This window comes from Thermobia domestica, chromosome 2 (genome assembly GCF_964235325.1).
Source record: "Thermobia domestica chromosome 2, izTheDome1.hap1.1, whole genome shotgun sequence".
NCBI lineage: Eukaryota > Metazoa > Arthropoda > Insecta > Zygentoma > Lepismatidae > Thermobia > Thermobia domestica.
The window spans coordinates 52,339,540-52,367,098 of NC_137455.1; the positions used below are offsets into that span (position 1 = coordinate 52,339,540).

The 27,559-nt window shown below is 32.7% G+C and overlaps 1 protein-coding gene across 1 annotated transcript in view; it reads right to left on the reverse strand.

Annotated features, from left to right (window-relative positions):
* Positions 1–4,913: 4,913 nt before the first annotated feature.
* The window catches only part of LOC145679677 (sodium- and chloride-dependent glycine transporter 1-like), a 112,688-nt gene continuing 90,042 nt past the window's right edge, over positions 4,914–27,559 (reverse strand). The window contains exons 8-14 of the mRNA XM_081750251.1: positions 25,333–25,457; positions 24,336–24,448; positions 22,096–22,224; positions 17,648–17,747; positions 15,235–15,335; positions 10,407–10,574; positions 4,914–5,168 (exon numbers count right to left, since the gene is read on the reverse strand). Coding sequence (XP_081606377.1) covers positions 5,019–5,168; positions 10,407–10,574; positions 15,235–15,335; positions 17,648–17,747; positions 22,096–22,224; positions 24,336–24,448; positions 25,333–25,457 — 886 coding nt within the window. The 3' untranslated portion in view covers positions 4,914–5,018. The remainder of the gene's footprint in view (positions 5,169–10,406; positions 10,575–15,234; positions 15,336–17,647; positions 17,748–22,095; positions 22,225–24,335; positions 24,449–25,332; positions 25,458–27,559) is intronic.

A 27,559-nucleotide genomic window follows, 5' to 3' on the forward strand; every position in this document is an offset into this window, starting at 1 on the left:
ATAGAACTTACGGGAGGGGAGTTTAAAAAAATATATAAAATTTAATAACTCTTGAAACAAACGATCAACCTCAATCAAATTTTTAACATAGATGAGGTTCGGGCCTGAGATGCCTTTTATCATTTCACTTTGACGGTAGAACTTAGGGGAGAGGGATAGGGGAGGAGATATATAAAAATAAATAAAAACTAATAACTCTTGAACCAACGGACTGTTCTCGATCAGATTTACAAGAAAAGATGAAGTTTAAACCTGAGATGGATTTTGTCATATCACTTTGACAGTGTAATTTAAAGGTGGAGGAGGGGAGAGACATTTAAAAATGATCAAAAATGACCGATATTAATATCGAATCTATAGTTTTTGGAGTCTCTGAGATGAACAGTGACACTTCTGATACCTTTTAAATTAAAATTCAGCCCGCAACTTGGGGGAGAGGGAGGGAAGGGATATATATATATATATATATATATATATATATATATATATATATATATATATATATATATATATATATATATATATATATATATATATATATATATAAATGATCGAAATTACCAACATCAGTATCGAATTCATAGTTTTCGGAGTGTCTGAGAGGAACAATGATACTTTGATGCCATGTCCCGCAACATGGGGAAGGGAGGAGGATATATATAAAAATCATCGAAAATGACCAATATCAAAGAGTGCTTTAGTAACAAAAAAAAGTGACTGACTAACAGGACATAATACTATTTTTTTCTTAATTTAACCCAGCGAAGCGGGTAATTGATGCTAGTAGCGTATATTAGCAAAAAAATAAAGAAGAATTTTCTTATCTAATTGCAGCACTTATCAAAATGTCGCTGACTCTAGGGAAGAAATTTGAGTGTTCACGAATGTTACCGACAGAATTTAATGTTAAGAAGTAAAATAGGTTTACACTTTAAAACAAGGTATTTAAAATAACAGGTAGCCCCAGTTTGCGTTTAGTGTTCTGATTGGCTCCATGTCCGTGACGTCATTAGGAAGGACTTTTGTCCATCTTTAAACAGTATGCCAACTAGTGTAATTGCGTATTTAGTTTTTCACTTGTTCTCTTGAACGATACCTCGCGGTACCCAAGGATGTTATAAAATAGAGGATCTGTTCATATGCATCTTCATCCTATTAACTGAATACAACCTACCATTGGCACGTCTGATTGGCTACTTTCGTTTTCGCCATATCTGTCTTCATATGTAGACATGTAGTGTGTCTATCGTTTATTTTTAAGTGTTGCTTCAGATTTAGATCGTACAATGGTTACATGCTGCACGTATGGGCGTACAAATAAGAGTGAGAAGAAATTACCCAAAATAACCTTTCACAGGTAAGAAAATCACCAATCATAGGATACATATGGCTGTGACATACGGCCTCACGATTTTGTGTTATGGGCAGATGCTGTATTTTATAACATCCTTGGCGATACCTCCACGTGACATCACCGACCGCAAAGTATCCTGGGAAAAAATGAGAGAAGAAAGGCTGAATCGAGAATCCTCTGTTTTAAACATGGTAAGAGTTCCTGATCTTATCTACGTCAATTTCTTCAAAACGTAGGTAGGTCAGGTGTGTTACCTACAGTATCTTAATCAGAGAAGGCTATTTAGCCTGCTGGAGACAAAATAAAATCCAACATTAGAGACTAACAAATAACGTAAAATGAAAGTTTACAAAAAAAGGATTGTTAGCCTTCAGGAGAATTAATATATTAAAAACTAACTGAGAAATTCTAATAATTCTTTATTTTCTTTTGCCAGTGCAAATAAATTATACCATTAAAAATAACGTAAATCAAATTAATTAAGAGTTCTTCAATTTTATAGAAACAAAATTGAATTACCGATAATTATGGATTTCAGTATTATGTATTAAAGCTATTTTTAATTGTACTTTGAATAGTTACAAATGCTAAATGTCATCTAAGTTGATCTCAATTTCGTTCTATTACTTCCTTTTCTTTTTCCTTGTATATACGTGTATCATCCAGAAGTAACTGAACACTTTATCAATACTCTTAGTTTTTTCACTTTCTCTTTCTCTTCTTTCCTCCTTCTTCTAAGTTATTCATCCTCTTTCTATTATCTAATGTTTTTCTAAAATAATGCACTAAGTATCAGTAGAAGGACCACAAAGTACTTCATTCATTGTTGTACCGTATTGACGTTACGACTATTTTTTCTTTCCTTACTCTCTTCTGAATGAAATGAGTTAGTTATGCAACCCGGATATATTGAAAGTGAGCACTATATTCATGGGCGCCCGAAGAAAATTTTCTAGAGGGGCTCAAATTCCTGGTTGCTACATTATCTTTGGTATTTTTTATTTGTATTAAGATAATCTTAAGAAATTTAATACATTTCCGTGAGCCAGAGGCGCTCGGGCCCCACTCTACCCTCCCCTTCGGGCGCCCATGGCTATATCTGGCAGGTTTATGAATTAGGTATTCCAGCCGCCTACCTCTGGATGACGTTTACGTCATTCAGAGTGTAATAGCTGAAGCGGAGGTTTGACTCTTGGAATACAGAAAAGTTCGAATCGTCATAGGAAATCCTATGGGTACTATAATGAGCCTTTATGGTGTTGGAATTTTCGTAAGAATCTTATTGAGTTTGGAAAGTATCAGAAGTGATTTGATGTTTTTGTCTCTATGATACGAATATACAGTTAGTGGATTTATATTCTGATATAGTGTATGTGGTTTCATTAAGATTCTGGGCTATATTTTGTGGGTTAATCATATTTTGTTTAACCTCAGTGTCAAGAAGGTGAGTTTATAATTTGTATTATTAGTAATGTATTTAAACTACAAGATTTAAAACAAAGTCTCAAAAATGAAATAATTAAGAAATATAAGGATATCATAGTATATGGGCCTTATTGCCAGGTTATCGTTATGCTGGTAACTTGTTAAAGAGTATCTTTGAAAAATCCTTTTTACATGTTTGTATTGAGAGATTATTCTTATCTCGTTCTCTTTAAAGTAGAGATAGCTTATAAAGTTTATTTAAAAAGAAAATTTCACCTTTTTGTTACTTCGCAAGATTTACTTTTGCACAGATCTAGAATTGCCATATATTATTGAAACAACTTTCCTGTCTAGGAGTATTGTTACTATTATTAATAATAGGTACGTGTATAATTTCCCTTGTTGCGGGCAAATATGTGTCCTAGTCTAACTGAAATAGCTAGTGCCCCGTGAACGGAACTTGAGTTTACAACGAGACCGTTACAGCACGTTACACTATAGAGAAATTATATAGATGTGATAACAATATGCATTTTAAACCTCTTCCATTAAAGTTATAACTCAAGCTAAACATAACAAACTGTAAGTGTGTTGTGAAAGTGAGAAGATGCAAGGAATAAAAGAAGAAAAAGGACACATTTCATTGAATCTATTTCAATATTTTGTTAACAGGAAAAGAAGATATTTACCATATGGTTCCATTCCCTGTATAAACCAATTCACCATAAAAGAGGATGCATTTTGGAAGACGAAAGTATGATTTTTATTTTTTTTTTTTATTTTTTTTTTTTTAAGCGTCTGGTTTACCAATACACTAGATATTTAACCAGTTCTTTTGTCCGTCTGTTCGTCCAGGTCCAGGACCAAAAAGCCCTCAAGAACTAATTGATGAAACACTACCAAATTTAGTCAGGACGTAGAGAGTCGAAAGTTAGGATTCGACTTCTTTCGAGGTAATACCAAAACCGGAAGTGGTAGAAATAAACCATTTACATTGACCACTATAGAGCCAAAACGGTAATAGATAGTGAGAAACGGTTTTCTGTAATCGATTACGCGTTTCAAGAATACTTTCCTCTCCAACCTTAATTAACTCCCTACTTAAAACCGGAAGTGGCAGAAAATCAACCACTTCCGGTTTAAACGGTGATCGTTATAAAGACGGTAATAGACAGAGAAGTTAGGCGTCCCAAGAGTATATTCCATCTTCACTCTAATCTCTCTATTGAAACCGGAAATGGTAAAAATCTACTTCCACCACCGGTTTTAATAAATTTAAAAAATATCACTACATACAAACCGAACTTCTTCACGTGGTGTACATGTGACACTGGTACTTCTTATTTTATATGGAAGTTTTAAACTAGTGTGACAGAACGGTTGTATGTAGCTCGCAATTTTTTGTATTCATTGAAACTTTGAAAAATAAACACTGCTGAACAAGTCTACACTTATTTAACATAAAAAACACATTTACACGTGACGTTTCGATCTTCTAGCCAAGATTCTCATCAGACGTACATAAGTGTAGTCTTGTTCAGCAGTATGTTTATTTTTCTGATTTGATTTGCAAGACGTATGACTATGATTGTGTGTCAGATTGAAACTTTACGAGGGAGGCACAAGATCAATTTTCGTCCTTCTAAATTCTCGCATAACTTGTGTTTGTACTCCAAGTCTTGCACATTAAATATTACATATCTCTGAGAGAGTTTGCTTGCGGTATATGACAGACCAAATTTTAAAAATTCGTAAATTATATCCTCTTAATGGAAAACCAGAACGGAAGTGGTACATAATATAATACTTCTTGAAACTCCTTACCTCACCAGAACACCAGAATATTAAATACAGAAGAGCAAACTCGCATCTCAATAGTAACATACAAGTTTTTCAAGTTGGAATAAAATCGTCACAATATGGTTTTAAGTGAAATTACCTCTACGCTAGCGATGTCTATTAGTGTCAGGCTGGTAGACGATAGCGCAGGTAGCAGCATTTATTACCTAGGTAGAGTGTTACTCTTTATTATCAGAAATTTGCGAGACGCACTGAGACTCTCGTCATTTATAAATAGGATCACAAACCACATGAATAATAAAAGAAGGTAATACGTTGAAAACACTATTAAATATTTACAAGTAATAAAAATAATATTTATTACATTCATTTATATTACACATTCACTCAAAACAAATTATTTTCTTACATAAGCTTTTTTTTTTTTTTTTATCACGCTTCATTCTTGTACTTCTTTCAGTAATTTTCTAGGTAGCCATGAAGATAACCAATGTGGTCTTTGCGCTACACAATATGATTTCCATTCGGCTCTGTTTTCATCTGAAGCTGGGCCCCATGCTTTGTCGTGAGACAGGTTTGTCACAAGTCTCTGTAAAGAAACAAGAATAATAATCTACAAAATATCTTTACAATATATAAATATATCTATTATACGAAATGAAGGTGTTGAAACAAGAGTGTCAAGCCACAGTTTCTCATTTATAAGAAAAATTATCCTGAAAATTCCAACAAATCAACATAGCCTTTGTTTCTATACGTAATCTGAAGGAAAGTTAAAATATGCAGGGACGGCTCTTAAAGGAAGTCACATCGGCAAAAGTTCAAGTGTTGTCGCTAGAAATTAAGGGAAGAAAGCTTATCTAGTACTAATTTCTTTACACGACTTTGTAAAGCTGTATGATGCTTTTTTCCCCTTAGCCTGTAGCCATAAGATTTAATTCTTTTCCGATTTCCCTCAAAAGCCACCACTGCTGATAGACTATGCACTTGCATGAAGTGAGAGTAAATATTTTAGCAAGTCGAGGGTCATGAGAATATCCGCTGGAAACGCGCCCTTATAGGTCAAAGTAGAACAAAGAGAACTTGACGAGGTCAATCTCAAATATCTGGGAAGTATTTTGGCGAAAGACTCTTACTGCATCAAAGAGATCAGTCAAAAATTGCCATGGCCAAAGAACCATTCAACAAGAAAAGTTCACTCTTAACTAGCAAGCTTGATGTTGGACTAAAGAAAAAGTTGGTCAATTGCTTTATATGAAGCATTGGACTGTATGGTTCAGAGATTTGGACATTACAGAACTTAGAGAAGAAATATTTAGAGAACTCCGAAATGTGGTGTTGGAGGAAAATGGGGAAGATAAAATGGAAAGAGAGAGCAATAAACGAAGATGTTTTAAAACGGATAGGAGAGAAGAGGACACTTCTAGCCAGCATCCTTCGTAGGAAGGCCAACTGGATTAGACACACCTTAAGAAGAAATTGTCTTCTTCATACCGCCATACGAGAAAAGATGGAAGAAAAGCGGGGAATAGGAAGAAGAACACAACTGATCGATGATTTGAAAAATACAAGAAAACATTGGGAGTTAAAAGAGGAAGCTGAAGATCGAGAAACATTTCCAAGCCCAAATTTAATAATAATAATAATAATAATAATAATAATAATAATAATAATAATAATAATAATAATAATAATAATAATAATAATAATAATAATAATAATAATCCTTCATTAGTCCCAGGACTTCCGAAAGGCAGAATACTTGATAACAATAATAAATAGAAGAGCAAAATTCCAAGGAAATATTGATATAAAACACACTTTTTCCGGCATTATTTCCATGAAACTCAATGGTTTTTGCTTTCGTTCTTAGCTGAATGTCCTATCCAAAGGTAGGTTCTAGTTCATTTACCTACTCGTAAACAAAAATAAGTAAGTAATTTCTTCTTTATGATTCAAAAGGGTTTAAGAAAATTGGAAGTTAGGAAGCCGGATGAAAGAAACTGAATGAGAATATCACGGCGTAATTATGACTTCGTAACATAAATATTCTCTTGCAGGTAATCTGTGATTCGAATGTTCTCATGTGTTAATATTCCTCTGCAATGTAAGACGCTCTAGTTTCTGATAATATTAAGAAACTAGATAATTATGAGAATGCTTATTCTGATTAGGGATGACCTTTTTTTTTTTAAAAAAAAAAAAGTTTTTCAATTTTTAAAAGTTTCTTTTTTGATTTTTTTTTCGAAAAATGTTTCGTTTTTCATTTTACATTTTCCGATAATTTTTCGCTTTTCGATGATTTTTCAGTTTTGAAAAATTCATTTCTCGAAAAGGTATTTTCCTAAAAAAAAAAAAAAAAAAAAAAAAAAAAATGTGACTATACCTAATTTTGATAATTCTTCGCTATTTGAAAAAGTAAAAGTGTTTTTTTGAGCACAACGTTTGAATGATTACTCGAATTACACTTTGTATAAGTATCCGAATACGAAATTATTCGAACTGTTAACAGTATTATTGTGTAAATCTGAGTGCTACTTATCACAGCTTGTATACAATACTGGGCTTCTCTAACACGTATCGTATAATTTATCAGTTTTACGAAAGTAAAAAATAAATAAATAAAATAAAAAATAAACGTTTTATTAATTTTCTGATTCTTATTCATGTCCTATATAACTCGAGTCTATTTATGGGAACCATTGGATACATACTTAATACTGAAAAAGAATGGTTTTACCTTACATCCTGGACATGTGAATCACAAAATTGTGTTTCAAGACTTCTCTACTCCCTTTATTTATGATGGGGTCCCGGGTTCAAACCCTGCTCCCTCCAAGTGAACTTTGTGGTGGACAAACACCGTGTTTCCTCGGGTTCTCCCATTTCCTCCCACTTTCTTCATTCCACCATTTCATTCATTGCTCATCATCACCGTCTCCTTTAGCCTAGCCGGCATAACCGTGGGGCGTAAAACTAAAAAAAAAAATACCTTTATTTATGTATCTTATACCGTTACACTGTCCATTAGAACATGGTAACAGATCCTGTCCATCCATAAAAGCCGATATTTAGATATAAAGGTTTTATAAAGAGTAAATAAATTAGTTCAATGTATACTAGATGAGAAAGTATTTTTGGTAAGTAGTAGAAAATATATTGACAAAGAATGCAGAAAATTCTTGAAACCGTATATTGTAATCATAGTTGTAAAAATCAATTAAAAATTTAATGGATTTAAATAAAAAATTAAGATAAAGAAAAAAATGTTTAAACTAAAATTTAATGTTAGAAAAAATTATCGGTTAAAATTCATCAAAATTAATTAAAATTAAAATTAAAAATGGCAATTTTCACTATTATGCAATGAGAATTGTCTCGAGTTTGGAAAAGGAAGCCGTGGTGGCTCAGTGGTAGAGTGTTCACCTCTGGTGCTTGGGGTCCTGAGTTCAAACGCTGCTCCCGCCAAGTGAACTTTGTGGTGGACAAACGTCGTGTGCGTGGGTTTTCTCAAGGTTCTCCCGTTTCCTCCCACTTTCTTCATTCCACCATTTCATTCATTACTCATCATCACCGTCTCCTTTAGTCTCACCGGCATAACCGTGGGACGTAAAACTCAAAAATTTCATTTCATTTGATTTTGAGTTGTGAAAATTCGTGTAAAATTTAATGAATAAAATTAAGACCATGGAAAAATTAATCGTTTATTATGACAAGATACTAATTTCAATCAAAACTGACAATAAAAGAAAAATTAAAAAGTCATAAAATTGAGAGAAAATTAATAAAACTATATATTTGAAATATTTTTGTGTATTTGTTGTTTATACATAAAACACAATTTTTAAATTACATACGAGGTGCAATCAAAAGTTCCTGGAATGTTGTTGTAGTTTTGGTATTTGTGATGCAATGGCGATGATTCTTATTTGACATGTGTGAACAGGTCACAAAAAGCAGTCTATGAGTAGTGTAGCTGAACGGAAGAGTATGTGGTGATCAGTTAGTACAATATCACAGTTTGAGCAACGCCCAAAACATCAGGTTTATGTGCAAAAACTGAAATGAAATTTTTAAGTTTTACGTCCAACGGTTATGCTGGTTAGGTTAAAGGAGACGGTGATGATGAGCAAAATGAATGAAATGATGGAATGAAGAAAGTGGGAGAAACCCGAGGAAACCCATGCACATGGCGTTTGGCTACTACAAAGTTCACTTAGCGCGAGCAGGGTTTGAGCCCAGGACCCCATGCACCAGAGGTGAACGCTCTACCACTGAGCCACCGAGCCCCCAAGTTCATGTACAAAGTGGGGGAGGGGGGAATCTGCTTCAGAGACTTTGATAACCTTAGAAACAGTTTAGCACCATCGAATGTTTGGCTCTTCCCAAAGCTGAAAATGAGCCACAAAGGTGGGCTAAAAATAGGATCAAAACCAACGCGACGGCGGTCGAAGTTCGGAGGATACCAAAAGAGGACTTTGATCGGCGTTTCCAGTACTAACAGGAATGGTGGAGCACCTCTGTGTGCAGGACCGTAACTTGTGGGGGTAGGAGGAGCAACTGCCCCCCAGGGAAGCTCCTCGCCGTTCGAGTGGGGCCCACTTTAAGTAAAATTTTCTTACTTCATATACGATGCGAACATGAAATTATAAATGAAGCATCAAACAGCTTCACTACATTACATAAACAAAACAGCACACAAAAGGTAAATAAAACAATAATGAGTCGTGGGCCCATTTCAGTAAAAAACAAAAGTCTACTATTAGGGGCTCTAGAAATAATATTTATTCGTATGGCTTTGAGATTTGTCAATATTGTCGCCTTAATTAATTTGTCATGTATGGAATGGGCCCAGGGGCGAAGGGAGGGCTCACAGACTCTGGGGTGCCCACAAAGAGTAAGAGAAAGATCGAAAGAAGGGGCCGATTTTCGAATTTTGCGGCAGGGCCCAAAACAACTTTACCTAGGGGGTCCAAATATTAATGCTTGCTCCTCCAGAAAAAAATCTAAGTTACGACGCTGTGTGTATGTTCCAAAGGTGCCTACTTTGAAGATGATTAAGTAACCATGTGCTTATATTTTGGTCATTTGGAGTTACAATAAAATTCCGGGAAGTTTTGACTGCCCCTCGTATATTAAAATGTAGTAACAATGGCAACTATATATCGTGTCGAAGCCATTCCAAATGCCACGTGCATATAATAATAATCTTCAGTACTTGTGATTTTATCGTTACAAATTCCATGAATACATGATCTAAACTTCAAGGCAAGTTGAGGAAATTTTGGAAAAAGAAACCTGCAATTATCCACTTCTATAGTAGAACCTGTGAAATTTTTGAAAAAAGCTTTGCAAAGTATACATTTCACATGATTTTTGGCAGTGTTCGAAGTGGAAAAATAGCAGAGGTGGTATGTTTTATTATGATTTTGACTCAACATACCGGCTATTTAAATATTATCTTGATCACTGAAAAACCAAAGACGGTATGTCCTCGTTACTGAAAAACCAGAGGCGGTATGGCATACCACCGCATACCGTCTCATTTCAACCACTGATTTTCGGGCAAAAAGTAACGATTAATGATTTTTTTAAAAGATTAACAATTAAAAATGAACCCTTGCAAAATTTTTAATTTACTAAATTTAAAATTCACAAATTTTTGACGAATTAATTTAATAATTAATTTGTTATTAACGAATTAATTACAAGCCTTGTTGCGATTCTCATGTCCAGGATGCAAGGTAAGTATATATATTTTTCCCAAGGTATTTGAGTTTATGGAAGATTGAAGAAATGTTATTTTGAAGCAAAAGTAGCTACTTACCTCCCTAAGATTTCCTTTAGTTTTTAGTATTTTATACACTGCATATGAGGGAATCCAAAGCATAGATGAAAGTGCAGTTAACCAACCAATTGATATTGACCATGTTGGGAAAGTAAATCCCCTGTATATTACAGGCGCATTACTGACTATGACTGTGATAAATATTGTCTAAAAACAAGATATTAAAAAAATAGTTGAGACATGAACAAAATAACACTTAACAAATCTTATTATATGTAATTATACATTAATATGAAATTGCATAACTATTGTAAGGTGAAACAAAATTAAAGAATATTGGTAAAAATATTCATGAAAAATGTGTGTTCTCGAGATCTCAACTAAGTGAAGTATTCGTTGCCCAACGTTTCGAGAACAGACATTGTTCTCATCTTCAGGGTCAGTATGAACCGGGCAAGGTGTTCTGATTGATTGACTGATTGTGCAGTCTGCAGCAAAAACCTGCAACATGAGCATGTAAGTTTACTGTCAAACGACGAAATCTTTTGTTCCAAAATAAATGTGCAGGGGAGGACGCCGAGGTTTCTCCTGGCGTGATTCGTGCCACTTAGACGTTATGTTGATTCCCTGTGCTGTTAGGCGTAGTTTCACAATAAACTTACATGCTCATGTTTCAGGTTTTTTGCTGCAGACTGTACAATCAGAACACACCTTGCCCGGTCCAGAGAATATATATAGGAAGGTTACCAAAGAGCACGCACTTAATATTCATTTTCAAATAGCTCCGAAAGTAATGAAGCAAAAATTATATAAATTGTACACAATTTTAATTGAAGTTTAGGCTACATTGTAAGAAATAGAAAAGTTTACTACTAGATGTAGAAATGGAGATATACGTTAAAAAGTAAAAAAAACTCAAATGCGTACTCTTAAGGACCAGTGTCCCAAAGAGTGCGTTTTGCGGTCCCTAAGAGGGCGCACTCAACACCTATCATACTTGAAACCTAAACACCTTCGTAAGACGAACACTGCTCATATCACCATCGTTTACAATTAATGCACTGAATCCAGTCTTCGTCAGTTGGTTCTTCATTCAATTCGTGACACATTGCGCATGAAGTTTTGATTGATCTCAGCTGCAGTTTTCTTTGTTGAAGTGGATGGTTCATCGGGATGATCAAAGAGTTTTCTCATTTACTTAATACTTCCTTTGACTCGTTTGCTCTAAAGAAACTTGTGAAATGAAGAAATAGTAAAACTTTCAGATCGACATTTGATACGTGCAATTTGTCGCATATTTTTTGATGTCGGAAGAGTAATGATGTATTTAGGATGAACAAACGTGCTTGTTGTTGCGGCTTCTGTAGGTGTAAAACGTTTCCTTTCTCTATGGTGTTATAAAATTTTAAGACTTGAGTTGAAAAAAAAATAACATTTTCTGAAAACTATTGTTATCTAACGGTGTAAAAATAAAAAGGATTTTAAACTTTAATTAACTCCAAGGTTTGCTTCCAATTGTTCGTACACAGGTGATTCTAAACTATTTTGCCTTTGCTTTCAACAATTTCTTGATTACAAGTCCATGTGGTTTTAAAAATTATATTATGAACGTACACGAAATTTAAAACATTAAAGAAAATCTTCGTTTAGTTTCACCCACAAATTATGATTTTTATGAGTAAAATTAATGATGATTTTTTAAATTCTTAGTTCGTGGTTTCATTACAATTGTAATCGAAGCCATATTTCGCTCAGCATCTTCCTCCTGAACACTTCCAGAATCTTTATTTTGGTCATTTCCTCACTTCTTAGGACGATATCATCATACCATGAAAGGCAATGGCAAACTACCATGGACCAAAGGCCTACCTTCGGGCAGAACACCACATCATCATTGTAATTTAAGAAATTTTGTGAATTTAAAATACTTCTTATAGATGATTTACAGTTGGTGCTTGAATCGAAGACAAACAATTACAAATAATTCTACAATCCATTCAAACATCAGATTACACTCCGAGAGTAACTAATAAGAATAACCACAGTCTGTAATATGAATGCCGCTATCCACACACACTATCAACGAAATTCTCCCAAAGAGTACGTGCGCGTTCTTTGGTAGCTCACTAACGCGCACTCTTTGGGAAACAGCAGTCAACTCGAGTAAAATTCATCTATGCGGCTGCAGATGCAAGACCCCCGAAACAAAGCCATGGTAAACAATTCTATCTGCATTCATGTTTTCTACCATGCAACAAGGGTACTGTAGTTAGCTGCTATATCAGAATAATTTCTTAACTAAGAGTATTAAAATATTACATCAAGAATTCAAAAAAGTTATTTTTGGCTGTATTTTCTGTTTGCAGCGATCCGTTAACTTCCCTTTTCTTCGTATCAACTCTCACACAAAGACGTATCAAACAGCGTAGCAATAACAATTCTGTGTGTTACCACTTCAGCGTAATTGGCACTGCGCGCTCTTAGGGCGTGCGTACTCTTCATACTGACCCTGAAAATTACAATAATGTCTGTTCTCGAAAGCTTGGACGACAAGCACTTCACCTGGTTAATATCCTGAGATACATATTTGCATCACGACACCAGGAAAGCTTCAGCTCCCATTTCGAAAATATTCATGTTTATCTTGATGTAGAATAAGAAGAAAATATTCTTTTAGAAAAAGCAGCTACTAGTTAAAAGTGCGCATCGATTCCCGGTGAAAATGTTTTCCTGGAATACAAACCCAAGTAGTAGTCAATAAACTAACTAAAAGATATAAAACGTCAGAGGAATTCAGTCAACAACAAAAATCGATTATTAAATTAATGTAAGTCTTAATAAAACGATATAAGGTTTTGATAGTAAATTTTCATTAAAACATGGCTTAAAATTGTCTCACAGTCACCAGGACCTTAGCTAGGATCTACTGTGTATTTGCAGGGAGGATTAACAAAGGAATTTCTTGAACTCTGTCAAAATTTAATGTGATAACTATGAAATTACAATATTATTATTATCTTGTAGGCTACAGGAAGGATATTGAATTTTTGATCTCCTTCACTCTATAAAAACTGAATGTCAATCATCCTCTCAAATTTCCATAAATTTTATCGACAGAAAAACTAAACAGAACTAGAAGTTAAATTAAAAACAATATTGAGTTTAGCATTCAATATCCCTAATGTTAACATTAATACCAAACTCTTTAAATTTATATACTAGCTGAACCTGCGCTCTCTACACAGCGCATCATTCACAAATGAGCATGAATCTCTTTGTCATTCCTAACAACGTTTGTGCATGTCCCTTTACAGACCCGAGTGAAAGATGTCTTGATAAAAATCGACAAAGAGCACCATAAAGGGGAGATTTTTTTCGATCATTTTTTTCAATATCTCGTATCGTTTGCAAGATTGTACTTACTTCCAGTTGGAGTTTCTAACTCATGTATAATCAGTGTTTTCTTTCTTTTTGCATGCAGTATGTAATAAGCAAATACATTACATTCACAATTAATTATAATGTCAGTGATATATGATGTTCATTGGGCAAAACACTTCAAACAATAAAGATTCATCGTAGCCTGGAGAAATGCCTATCCCTCGTTTTTTATCATTTGGCCATGAAACAAACGCCTGAGAGATATACAACCCTTGTATAAAAAACATGTAGTATCGGAACGTATAACTTGTAGGATATGATGCTTTACTTTAAAATTTCAACACTTCCAGGGTACACCTAAAAGTGTAATGAAGAAATAACGGACATTTTTTTAATATTCAATTAGAATTGGACAATCTGCACAAAATTTGGAATCGACCAGCGAAAACGGCAGGTTTCTAGCACTAATGGTTTTCGAGATCTCATTGTCGGAAGAATTGGAGACAAATATATAATATTTTCTTTGGAGACAAACATATAAACTTAGCGTTTTAATACTCGTATATAGATGATTATCGCACTTAAATAATAATGTCTACCAAAACTAATATGAGCTTGTATACTCTTAACACGCATTTATACATTAGATTTTTATCAATCTTACATTATATTGATTTTAGCTGTTATATTTACAGTAGTATGTTTCCTTCAGAATGGTAATAATATGATTCCATAAGTTTATTATTTATTCTCTAAAACTTCGAACAACAATACATTTTCGTAGACTGTGCAGTTTATCCATAAAGTACGAGCAATATTCGGAAAGACAATTCGATAGTTATTACTTCCGGTTTAGATTTAGATTTCGTTTAGATCTATGTTTCTTAAATTTATAGAGGAAGAGATAAAGAATTTATATAGGGACTACAACTAATGCATATTTAAATTATTTAATGAACTGACAGAATGCATATTGTATAATAAAATACTAATCTTGAACTAACTTAAGCACTCATATTATTTACTTATTAAAATACGCTTCAATTACTTCTTGTCATCATCTTCAATATGAATTTATTATTATTATTTTTTTTAACGTTGATTTATGGACTAATTTTACCAGCAAAATTTTTGTTCATAAAAATCTTGTACTTCGTTGACATCAAACATGATTTTAAAATTCACTTCAAAACCCGCTTGACAAGTTGATGTACGAGTACTATAGTCCTCACACCAATGTCACGTTTGAAGTTATAAAATTCAAGGAAGAGAAATTAACTTATTTTAAATCTCGGTTCGTGGTTTAATACGTTATTTGCTTAGAAACAAAACACGATTGTTGCCATGATAACCGAGATAAACACATTTTTCCTGTATATTCATAATGTAGGATTTATATTTTCAAAGTAACTCCTTAAGAAGGTTATTCCAACTTTATGTTTTCGGACGTACTCTATATGTTCTTACGTAAGAATTGATTACTTACCAGGAGTACAAATGGAGAAATAATCTTCCAACACAATGGCCACCACGCTGAAAGTTTTTGATCTGTAAAGAATTCAACGTCACGAACAAAATTTCCACATCCTGAAAAAAAAGCATGAATACTGATGAGAAATTAAGAAATTTAAATGAGCAAATTAAAACAAATAAGAAAAAAGTAGACAATCTCTTGAGAAGTTATTCTAAAAATAACCCAATACAATTATCATTTAACATATAATTAAAATTATGTAAATATAACTAACTCTATGGCCTATGCAACCCGGAGGTTCAATGCCGCATTCACAAAAGCTCTCCATTGACTTCTATCCTTAGTCAACTGGATCCAGTTTCTACTTTGTATTCGTACTTCTGCGAAATCCATCTAAATATTGTCCTCCCATCTACGTCTAAGTAAATGTAAATATAGACAAGATAAACATTATAAAGTATTTTTGCTCTTTAGTATATTCAAGCATGTAAGTAAAACAAGTATTCGTGTAACACAATCAGTGGCGGCTCTTGAGAATGTAAAATTGGTAAAAAATAAGCTTTCATCACTTTAAGTGAAATTTAATGTAATAATTGTTGTATACGCGAATTAAGTTATTAGATAAGTGTTCTACCCGTAGCTAATAACAATAAAAGTTTCTTTTTATTGTATTTATTTATTTATTTATTTATTTACCAACGCGACTTTCCTTAAGAGCTCCATAAATTAAACATTACAACTTCACTCAGTTTCCATTGTGCAAAACAAAAAAAAAAAACTTACAAAAACTGTAGAAAAAAATAGTAAGTTGAAGAATTTTAAACAGTGAATTGCATATCGCTGAGGATCGATTGTTTTGTATTTACGAAATGTGTTACTACATCGACAAAATTCAAATAATCGCACGGATGGAATATCTTAAAATGAAAATTCAGTATTATTGTTATATTCTCAAAATTAGAGCTTCTGGAATATAATCCAGAAAAGACCTGGAAATCTCTCCATGCAAAAGCATGAAAAGCCATCGTAGTTTCTTTCATGTTGACAATAGCATACGATGTCTTTCTGCTTCATGCTACATATAATTTCTCGAAAATTACTTGCATGCAGTTTCGGAAGAAAATAATCAAATTTTCCAACAATTCTTACATGTTGCAGAGTAAGGTATGTAATTTTGCAACGTCAATATCAACTGTTTGCTAGAATAATATCTATTCACAATATAGTATTTCTGAGCATCTATTAATATTTTAAACTACATAAACTCTCTCTCTCTTTTCAAAATTTGCAATTACATCACAATCTTATAAGGTCCACTAGCGTGACCCTAATAACTTACAATCTTATAAGGACCACTAGCGTGACCTTAATAACTTACAATCTTACAAACCTCACTAGCAAGATCCTAATAACATTACAATCTTATAAGATCCACTAGCGTGATCCTAATAACATTACAATCTTACAAACCCCACTAGCAAGATCCTAATAACATTACAATCTTACAAGGCCCACTAGCGTGATCCTAATAACTTACAATATTACAAACCCCACTAGCAAGATCCTAATAACATTACAATCTTACAAACCCCACTAGCAAGATCCTAATAACTTACAATCTTATAAGGACCACTAGCGTGACCTTAATAACTTACAATCTTACAAACCTCACTAGCAAGATCCTAATAACATTACAAACTTATAAGATCCACTAGCGTGATCCTAATAACTTACAATCTTACAAACCCCACTAGCAAGATCCTAATAACATTAAATCTTGCAAGGCCCACTAGCGTTATCCTAATAACTTACAATCTTACAAACCCCACTAGCAAGATCCTAATAACATTACAATCTTACAAGGCCCACTAGCGTGATACTGATAACTTACAATCTTACAAACCCCACTAGCAAGATCCTAATAACATTACAATCTTATAAGACCCACTAGCGTGATCCTAATAACATCACAATCTTAAGACCCTCTAGAGAGATCCTCATAACATTACAATCTTATAAAATCCACTAGCCTAATCCTAATAACATTACAATCTCATGAGACCCACTACAGTGATTCTAATAACATTACAATATTATAAGGCCTACTGGCGTAATCCTAATTATTGTACAATTGTCGTAACTTGTCAATTCATATGTAATCCCGGGATTCCATTAACGGTGGGAGAGCACAAAAATTTAATTTCACAATTCACTTTCAATAATCATCCGTCCTCTTTAGGTTAAAAGGCATAACCGTGGGATTTTAAACTTAAAAAAAAAAAAAAAAACAATTTCGTAAATTTACTTCATATTCATAATTATGTTGACATTAACTTATTTCACTTTCGTCTGTAGAATTTTGTATTTCACTGTGACCTTTTTCTATCATTGTATAAATAGAATATATATTTATAGCTCTACCTACCATAAATCCAAGCGACCATAAGAAGCTCCATAAGACAAATGAGAATGACTGGTATCGATCCACTAAACCAATCCAAGAGCTGAATAACATACATTCCTCCCTAGAAACAGAAGAAAAGAGACCGATATATTCAAATTATGAATATTCAAAAAGTTTTTCTTTTCCTTACAATAAAAGAATAATCATAATTTACTTTAGGACTTGCCAGATAATGAACCTCCAAGAAAAATGGAAATAAACTTCTTTAAAATCTTTGGTACTTTTAACTCTAAGTTAATAATTTTCGTGACAAAAAAACTCGATATGATTATAAAATGAATTATAACTTTAAGATTCTTAATTAATTAACACAACTAAGAACTTTATTAATTAACAATAATAAATAACGGTGATAAGAATTAAGTATTAAAGAAAACTTGTTTGTATAAGTATTTTTTAAATGTTGCTCATGCCTATGGTATCTAAATCACAACTAATGAAATCGGCAGACTTGGATATATGTATGGTTACAGTGACTAAGTAGATGGAAAACGCTCACACTTTCAGTAACCAGTAAGATAAAGAAATGCTACGTCACTTTGCAATAGATTGCCGTTCAAGCATTTCACGATCAGTAAATAATAGGTTTTCGAACATTTATTTTGACGCTGCTAATGCATCTTATTGACCAACTATTTTGAGCGTAGAATTAAACTACAGAAACTTGAACGCATTTCTACCCTGGTATTAATCCACGGAAATGAATATTTAAAAATATTTATGAGAGCTAGAAGAAAAGTAAAATTTACAAAAAATAAAATTTACATTGCGTCGTGATCTTACTGACTACCGAAAGTGTAACTTTACGTATTCAATACAATAAAAGTACTACTAATCATACATTTACTACGAGGTTCAAAAGGATACCTCAACTTGAGTTGGTAAATTTTTGCTTGACAGCTTTAATTTTCCATAAGTGTTAAATTTTCTTACAAGTTTTGTCAGTCTTAACTCTTATTATTTAATACTTGTTAAAATTAGGCTACCATCTGACATGTTACATCAAAGGCTTCGATTTTCAAGTATATAATGACACACATAAATATACGTATTTCAAAACAACACCCACAACGTTTGGGAGGTGATTGTTGACACCAAGTTAAGAGAAAAACTATAGACCAACCTGGGTGCACAAATGCTTCCTTTCGGACATATAGCCTGAAATGAACTTTAAAGGACCATGAATCCAAAACTATGGGACCTACCGTAGTCGGGTCAAGACTTCACTTAGGAACTAATATGTGCGCTATCCAAAAGCATGTTTTAGAATCCCAAGGTACTCACGCAACAACTTTTATAGAGGGAGTTTGGCTACAGGCATATAATTTGAAGTACTCACCAACTACCTCTATAAAAATTGTTGCAGCAACACCACAGATTCTGAAATTTAGATATTTGGATAAGGCACATACAAGTTCCTAAGTGAAGGCTTGACCCGACTACTGTAGGTCCCATAGTTTTGGAGCTATGGATTTTTTAAAGTTCATTTTTTCATGTTTTCGGCAGCCTATAACTCCGAAAGGAAGCATTTGTGCATCCAGGTCGGTCTACACTTTTTGTCTTATCTCGGTGTCAGGAATTACCTCCTAAACGTTGTCGGTATTGTTTTGATATACTCTGTATATATGTTGGCTAACTTCACAACAAAATTCATATTTACAGGTAGCAAGCTGTCAGTAGCTTGTTTAGTTCGATTACCTGATGGTCAATACACTTTGGCTTAATTTCTAATTTCTTAGGTATCTATCCAAGAACATAATCTATTTGTATCTTCTTTTTTTATATTTTATGGCTGTACAGCATACGTAAAACACTATTTATAATAAATAAGTTAAAGAGTTAACTATAATTTTATTTTATATCTGATTGGCAATAGTCTGTAATGTCGTCTTTACTAGTTTCATAATAAAAAGCTTGATGGTAGCATATTTTAGTATCAGCTTCAACTTAATATGTTGTATGATTCTCGTATAGCTTAATACGGATGTAAACAAAAAAAAAAGTTTTTATCAATTTTCTCATGTCATTACTTTCAAGCATGGCATTTTGTTCATATCAATGTGATATATTGATTGATATACATCTCTGAATGTACGTCTGATCTCATCAGAGTGTACATCTGATGAGGATCTTGGCTAGAAGATCGAAACGTCACGTGTAAATGTGTTTTTTTATATTAAATAAGTGCAGTCTTGTTCAGCAGTGTGTTTATTTTTCTGATTTTATTTGCAAGACGAATGACTATGATTGTGTGTCAGATATACATCTCATCTTTGGATATTTGTATTCATTGTACGCTAACAATCTTGTAGATCTTTTTTTCACATGCACACCAAACTACAATAACATTTAATTTGAGATAAAACGGAAAAAGAGATACCTATAATAAATAACACAGTCACACAAAAATAAAAGTTCTGTTCAGCGGACCCCACGATATGGATTCGATGTTTTTTGTTACACAGAATCCAAATTTTAAAACCCCAGGACGATTGACCGTGTCAGTTCCTTTTGATGAGCGAAAACTTTGAGCGATTTAGGATAGGAAGGACTCATGTTTTTCGCCCATAAAACAAAATTGACACGGTCAATCGTCCTAGGGTTTTGAAATTTGGATTCTCTGTAACAAAATATATCGAATCTATACCCTTGAGTCCGTTGCATGGATTCTTCCTATCCAAAACGGCTCAAGTTTTCCGCCCATAAAAAAATTACACGGTCAATCATCCTGGGGTTTCGATATTTGGATTCTGTGTAACAAAATACATCGAATCTATACCCTTGGGTCCGTTGCACGGATTCTTCCTATCCAAAAGGGCTCAAGTTTTCCGCCCATAAAAAAAATGACACGGTTAATCGTCCTGGGGTTTCGATATTTGGATTCTGTGTAACAAAATATATCGAATCCATACCCTTGGGTCCGTTGCACGAATTCTTCCTATCCAAAACGGCTCAAGTTTTGCGCCCATAAAAAAATTACACGGTCAATCATCCTGGGGTTTCGATATTTGGATTCTGTGTAACAAAATACATCCAATACATACCCTTGGGTCCGCTGAACAGAACGTTTGATTTTCTGTATGGCTGTGTTACGTCTATGCTCCTCTATCCAAAATCGCTCATGTTTTTCGTCCATAAAAAGGAATTGACATGGTCGATTGTCCTGGAATTTCGAAATTTGGATTCTGTGCAACGAAATATATAGAATCCATACCCTGGGGTCCGCTGAACAGACCTTTTCATTTTCTGTATGGCTGTGTTACGTATATCCTCTCTATTCAAAATCACCTCTATTCAAAGTACTGTGTAGAACATATGATCTAATCTTAGAACATTTCTAGTGTTCAGTATGACAAACAAAACCTTTATTTTAATACGTCTGTGGTCATATCCGTAGGCTAAAAGAAACGAATGACAAGAGCAGGTGAACAATAATGAAACATTGTTGAACTAAAGGAAGGTGAAACAAGCGAGGGGGTCCTAAGAAAACATGATATTGTCAACTCAAACTCACATACTCTGAGATTGAACAATCGACACTTCGCACTAACTACCGTGCTCCATTTTTGTGTGATGGTAAATCCAAAGTGCTGTAGCATGGCTAATTGATTAATCATGTGCTGATAATTGTCAAAATTAAACTAAGTATATACACTTATACCACAAATACAGTGTGGCACGCCGCCAACTACCCGATTTCAAAGGTATATATATCTACTAACAGGAGGCGTTTACGAAGACAAGAAAGATATGTACTATCTGACAGTTAGAAACTTACGGAATACAACATCAGGAAGATGGCATCCATTATAGTCAATGGTTTGCTGCAATCACTTTATGAAATTTGGAAACACATATTTCACCAATGCACTGTCTATGGCCGCAACCTCTTCAATAATGGCGTCCTTTAACTCAGAAATTGTTGTCAGATCTCAGCGGTACACTTTCTCTTTAAGGTAACCCCATAAAAAAAAACAGGAACGCACAGGTCGGGAGAACGAGGAGGCCATAGAATGTCCTTAAAACGTGAGATGACAGTCCTGAATGTTCCTTTGAGAAAGTTACGTTTGCAGCAAGCTATTGACTGTAATGGACGCTATCTTCCTGATGTCGTATTCCGTAAGTAAGTTTGTAACTGTCAGGTAATTAATGGCAAGATATGTCCTCTCAGCAGGTATCTTTCCTGTTTTCCTAAACGTCCCCTGTTAGTAGACCTAAACCTTTGAAATCGGGGAGTCGGCGGTGCATCACCCTGTATAATATTTCAAATATTGTGAAAGTTAGGTAGCTAAAGTATATGATGTAGAAGAAACCTTGTACAAAACGTGTATGTACCTAGAAAATTATTCGAAAATTACCATACTAAAACAAATAAGATAATTGTATTAATATATGGTATTGTCACTTACATTCGTCACGCACAATAATGAAACTAAGAACATAACGAAGCAGACTACAAAGCACACCCATTTTTCCTTCCGCCTTAAGCTGGGATACTCATCCAATATGCATGAGATAACAACTTCAGTTTGCACGAACTACAAGGAAGAAACATCAATAAATCTTACCATTCATTTTATCATGGTTTGGTTACTTAACAACAGTAAAATTTTACAATTTTTTATTGATTGAAACTTTACACAAATACTGTTTTTAAGAATACTTATTTTACTGTAGAACATTAAAAACAAACATGATGGAAAGTTCACCTATTTGGAGCATGTGTGACCTCTACAACAAACTTTGTGTGGTTGGTACAAGTATTGACATATTCAGAATGACCTTCACTAAATTTTAAAAAGGTAGTAAATTCTTTAAGTGCCAGAATCGATGATTAACCATTCATTGAAATTATCATTTGTCTGTTTGTTCTATTGTTATTATGTTTATCTGTTTTTTGTGAATACTATAACTGGGTATCTTCACCTGTAGTGTTCATCTCTCTAAATAAATAAATTATCTTGTGTTGCAAGTGAACATGATTTTATCTGAAATTATGGTAAACTTGCTTTCATAAAGAACCATGATCCCGATGCACGTACCTTGAATATATAAGATAAAACTTCGAAGATCGAAACAACAATTCATTTCTGATTTATCTTTTAATTTAAAAGAAATTGTTTGACAATAAACAATTTATAAACAATGTTTGACAACATTAATAAAATTCCCAAATAGCTGTTGAAATATGAGCGATAAAAGAAACCAATAACATATTTACTCGTTAATGGAGGCTGTTTGATCATTCATCTCTTTATTTATATCATGTATATATTGTAGAAGAGCGCAGACATAAAAGTTAATCTTTAAAACTCTTGTCTTTAACAAGTTTCATCTTTATTCCATTCTGTTCCATCAGATGTCCTTTCTATTTGTAAATTTTTCTTGTTCTGTTGTTTCAATATTAATTTTATTTCGTTTTTTAAAAAATTAATTGTCATTACTTATAATTGGGACTTCTATGACCTAAACTCTTTGAAAATATGTATGGATTTTTGCCCTAAAAATGGCAAAATATAACGTAATCGCATAAAGCTGACTGTAAGCCTGATTAAAGATATAAAGCCTGATTAAAGATATAAAGGAAGATATAAAGCCTGATTAAAGATATAAAGGAAGATATAAAGCCTGATTAACCAGAACACTTTGCTCTAAGAAAAGTTTTTGGTTCGGAATTTTTGTACACAGTGGAAATACAAAAGTATCGTTTTAATGTTAACAATACATTATGCACCCTCTATACATTAATTTTTATACACCAAGTGACATAATTTTAATTTTCTTATAACACATCTTTTAATTTTAATTTGCATACTTCACGTCATTACACTTCAATTTTCATACTCGAATAAATAATCATAAATAAAATACGCAGAAAAAGCTAAATAAAGGAACATAATTTTCAAGACTCAATATGCCATGTCATCAGACTATAGCAAAGAGGAAGTAAAAGAAAAATACATCCACCTAATCACGTGTTTTCCATATTGAGTGCTGCATATAAACATGTAGATAGAATAAGGGAAATGTAAAATAGTGGAGAATGTAGAAAGAGCGAAACATGAAGAAAAACTCCAGTATTGCAATAATAAAAGAAGAAAAAAAATGGTGACTGTGTGGGTGCAAACACTCGGAGAAAAAAATATATTTCTACATTATGATGATGAGATGTTCGATCTTGAAAGCAAACTACCTTTATGAATCAAATTTAGAAATTATCTTCTATTTACTTCTTATGTCTTTCTTGTAAACAACATTTTGAAACTATATGGGATTCATCTTCACCTTTCTTAAGGAATACAGGAGAAAAAGGAACTAAAATTAGCGTGAAAATTATAATGAAAAATCAAACGGAGATTTTGCCTTCCTCTTTCTTTAATAATGTTACATGTCTTTCTGTCATGTTACCTGGCTTCAGATTGATGATAAACCTTCTACATTTCAAAAACATTCACATTTCTGTTCAGCTTTGGTCTAATTGATTCCTGTGTAAGTTTAATCATATTTATATATAGGAAAAACTATATATAAATATATAAATAAATAAAAGAATTTCTACATACTATTGCAATTGCAATACAATTACCTAGGAACAATTCTAAATTCGAATAGTAACAGTATTATAGACAATACACAACAAATACCATACCTCTGTACCAAGACCCAAAATGAAGATCATAGAAAAGAATAAGACAGACCACAGTTGTGATAAGGGAAGCATACTGATAGCTTCCGGATACGTGACGAAAACGAGACCTGGACCTGAAATTAACTTTTTAGTTAGCTAAAATAAGGTTTCTTTTAGAAGAAATTATAGATGCAAATAATGTAAATATCTTTGCTATATTTATATAAACAAACAAAATTTTATTGAAAAAGGAAGTTCAGAAACTCTTATACAGTTATAAATAATGGTAATCAATAAAATAATTTCCGTGAATATCAACATGCATATACAAACAACAATATAATTTGACAAATAAATTCAAGAAAGCCTTACGAAACTAAGCTTTCGCTGGTACTTGTAACTAGATCTTGAATCATTAATAAGGAAAAGATTATATTATAATTAACTAAATAACCACTGGCATGACAGCCTTTATGGGCTTAAGCCGCTACTAAACTACAAAAACAATGTAAATACCTATGCTGTATTTATATAGTTAAATAAAGCATAAAATTTTATTTTGATATTGATCAAATAGAAATCATCACAAAATCCTGTACAATTATAAATAACTGTAATCAATAAAATAACTTCCGTCAATCTGAATGTATACATACAACACACATAGGACACATAAATTCATGAAAGCATTATGGAATTAAGCTTTCTCTGATATATTACCCAGATCTTGAATCAAATAGGGAAAATGTCAGATACTAGTCACTAGTAAAAATTTATTACTTAGTTATATTTGTTGATGAATTTTGCCAAATGTTCAACTTTTTTAGTAAGTTAAAATACGTGCAGTGTGTATCCTTTAATAATTTTTAAAAAATCTAAAGAAATTTCTTATAAATTAAATCACTCCACAAATAAGTAATCAATTTTCTTATTTTTCCTTTTAGCACAGTTATTTTATTTTTCTAACTGGTTTAGTTTTCAGGTGCTTATTGTGGAACAAAATAACTACAATACTTACCTCCTGTAGCAACATCTGCCACTGGGACACCAGTTTGATGGGACATATATCCAAGAACGGAAAAAACAACGAAACCAGCCAATATACTTGTAGAACAGTTCAAAATGGGAACTATGATGAAATCTCTAACAAATGAAAACAAAATACTGAAATTATTTACAACTATCTATGTTTATACAAACACAAAACAAATAATAATAATAATAATAATAATAATAATAATAATAATAATAATAATAATAATATATTTATTTTAGTGCCATGAACAGCCAGATAGCAAAAATCCAGCACTTAGTCATAGAAGTAAGGGTTATAACACACATCTTATATTCCTTTTAATATTAACAGTACATTTGTTTCGACGATAGAAGGTCATTGTCTATCTTACAATATATACATAATTTTATGACTTGTATCTTGTCTGGATAAACATAATTACTTCATTATTCATTAAAATAGTTAGTCAATTTTCTTCAAATTGTCCTTAAAACAAGGATACCGTCAAACATACAGATATACTATACAAAATATACATACCTAATAAAATCCATACATCTGTTCAATAAATACAATTATCCCGATAATATATTAAAAGAACTTGTCAGTTTTCTTAAGATTATAGAATTTTTATTCATGGGAACCATTTCCGATGCTTTTCTAAGATTATATGTTGGTACCCTTATACCTATATTATGTCGGCAGTATTCGCTACTATATCTATTATCTAAAATTTTCTGAATAAAGTTTTTCTCTATCGTTTTTCTTCTTACATGTAATTCTTGCAACCCCCAGTATTCGTTCCAGTAATCATAACTATAAGAGTAGTAATCTTTTTTCTTATTTCTACACAATAGCCTAATGAAACATTTTTGAACCGATTCAATTTTGCCACATAATGTTGTGGATATATTATTCCATATAATTGCACCCAATTCCAATAATAATAATAATAATAATAATAATAATAATAATAATAATAATAATAATAATAATAATAATAATAATAATAATAATAATAATAATAAAAATTTCAACCTATTAAAATTCAATTAAATTGTATTACAGTAAGTTTTCTAACTATGCTTTTAAGAAATAATTTTTTGTAAAAAAAGAAAATATTTCTTCTGAACATACATTGAGTATTTCAGTAAAAAGATTCTAATCAAAATCAGAATATTTTACAAACTTGTAGTCACTTTTCAATTAGGATTCTTTTTTAATGTTTTTAGAGAAATAAACGTTAAAAGAAGCAGAGAAAAAAGAAAGCTGGCAATGGTTACATATCAATAACTTCTTACATCACTAATTATAAATTAATTTTTGCATAGAAGTGTAAGAGATTCTCATATTGCTAATTTTTACATGTCCCTCACACTGTTAGCATATACAGAAAAATTATTAAGTACACAATTCTTTCCCCAAAGAAATTACTGTAAAAGTGTTTTTTCTACGTAAACAGCTGTTTACCAAGATGTCTAACTTCAATTTTGGAACCCTTATAAAATGTGTTAAAGCGATTCTATTTTCATGTGAGTGACTTAGCTTGTAAACAAGGTCATAGAACAAGTGGTCGAAACTGTATTTGTGAAAGCTACTGTATAGACACAGTCAACGAAAAATATGTGTTTCACTTATCTCAGTGATCGCCAAACCGTCGATTGAGAGCTACTAGTAGCTCGCGGGGGACATTTTCAGTAGATCGTCTTAATGCTCCGGTTGCCTAACCTTGATTGACTAAGTTTATAGACAGTAAACAAATGTAAGATTTTTCAAAAAAAATGGTAGTTCTTTTGGTTGGTAGCTTACAGTAGGATTTAAAAACGGTACGATAGCTCACAAACTTTATAAGTTTAGCGACCACTGACTTATCTTTTTAGTAATTTAACAAACTAAGTGAGCTACTTTATTAAAAATATCATGACTCTATCATTTTTTATTAACTTAGGCATACAGTATTTATTCCTTATATCATATTGTTAAAGTACAGGGTGAGCATAAAGTCTTGTCCTGAATACAAAAATTTATTACAGAAGAACTGGTTGACATAATAATGTAAATACTGGTCAGTTACATAGGTTAGTATTACAAGTTTTTTCTAAAGACCACTTACGTTACTTATGTTACTGATAGGCGATTTGCTTTCGTGATACCACAGCACGCATTGTGCTTTCTCCTGCTTCGATGCCATTTCGCCAACTAACCGGCGCGCGCCAAGTAACGCACTGCA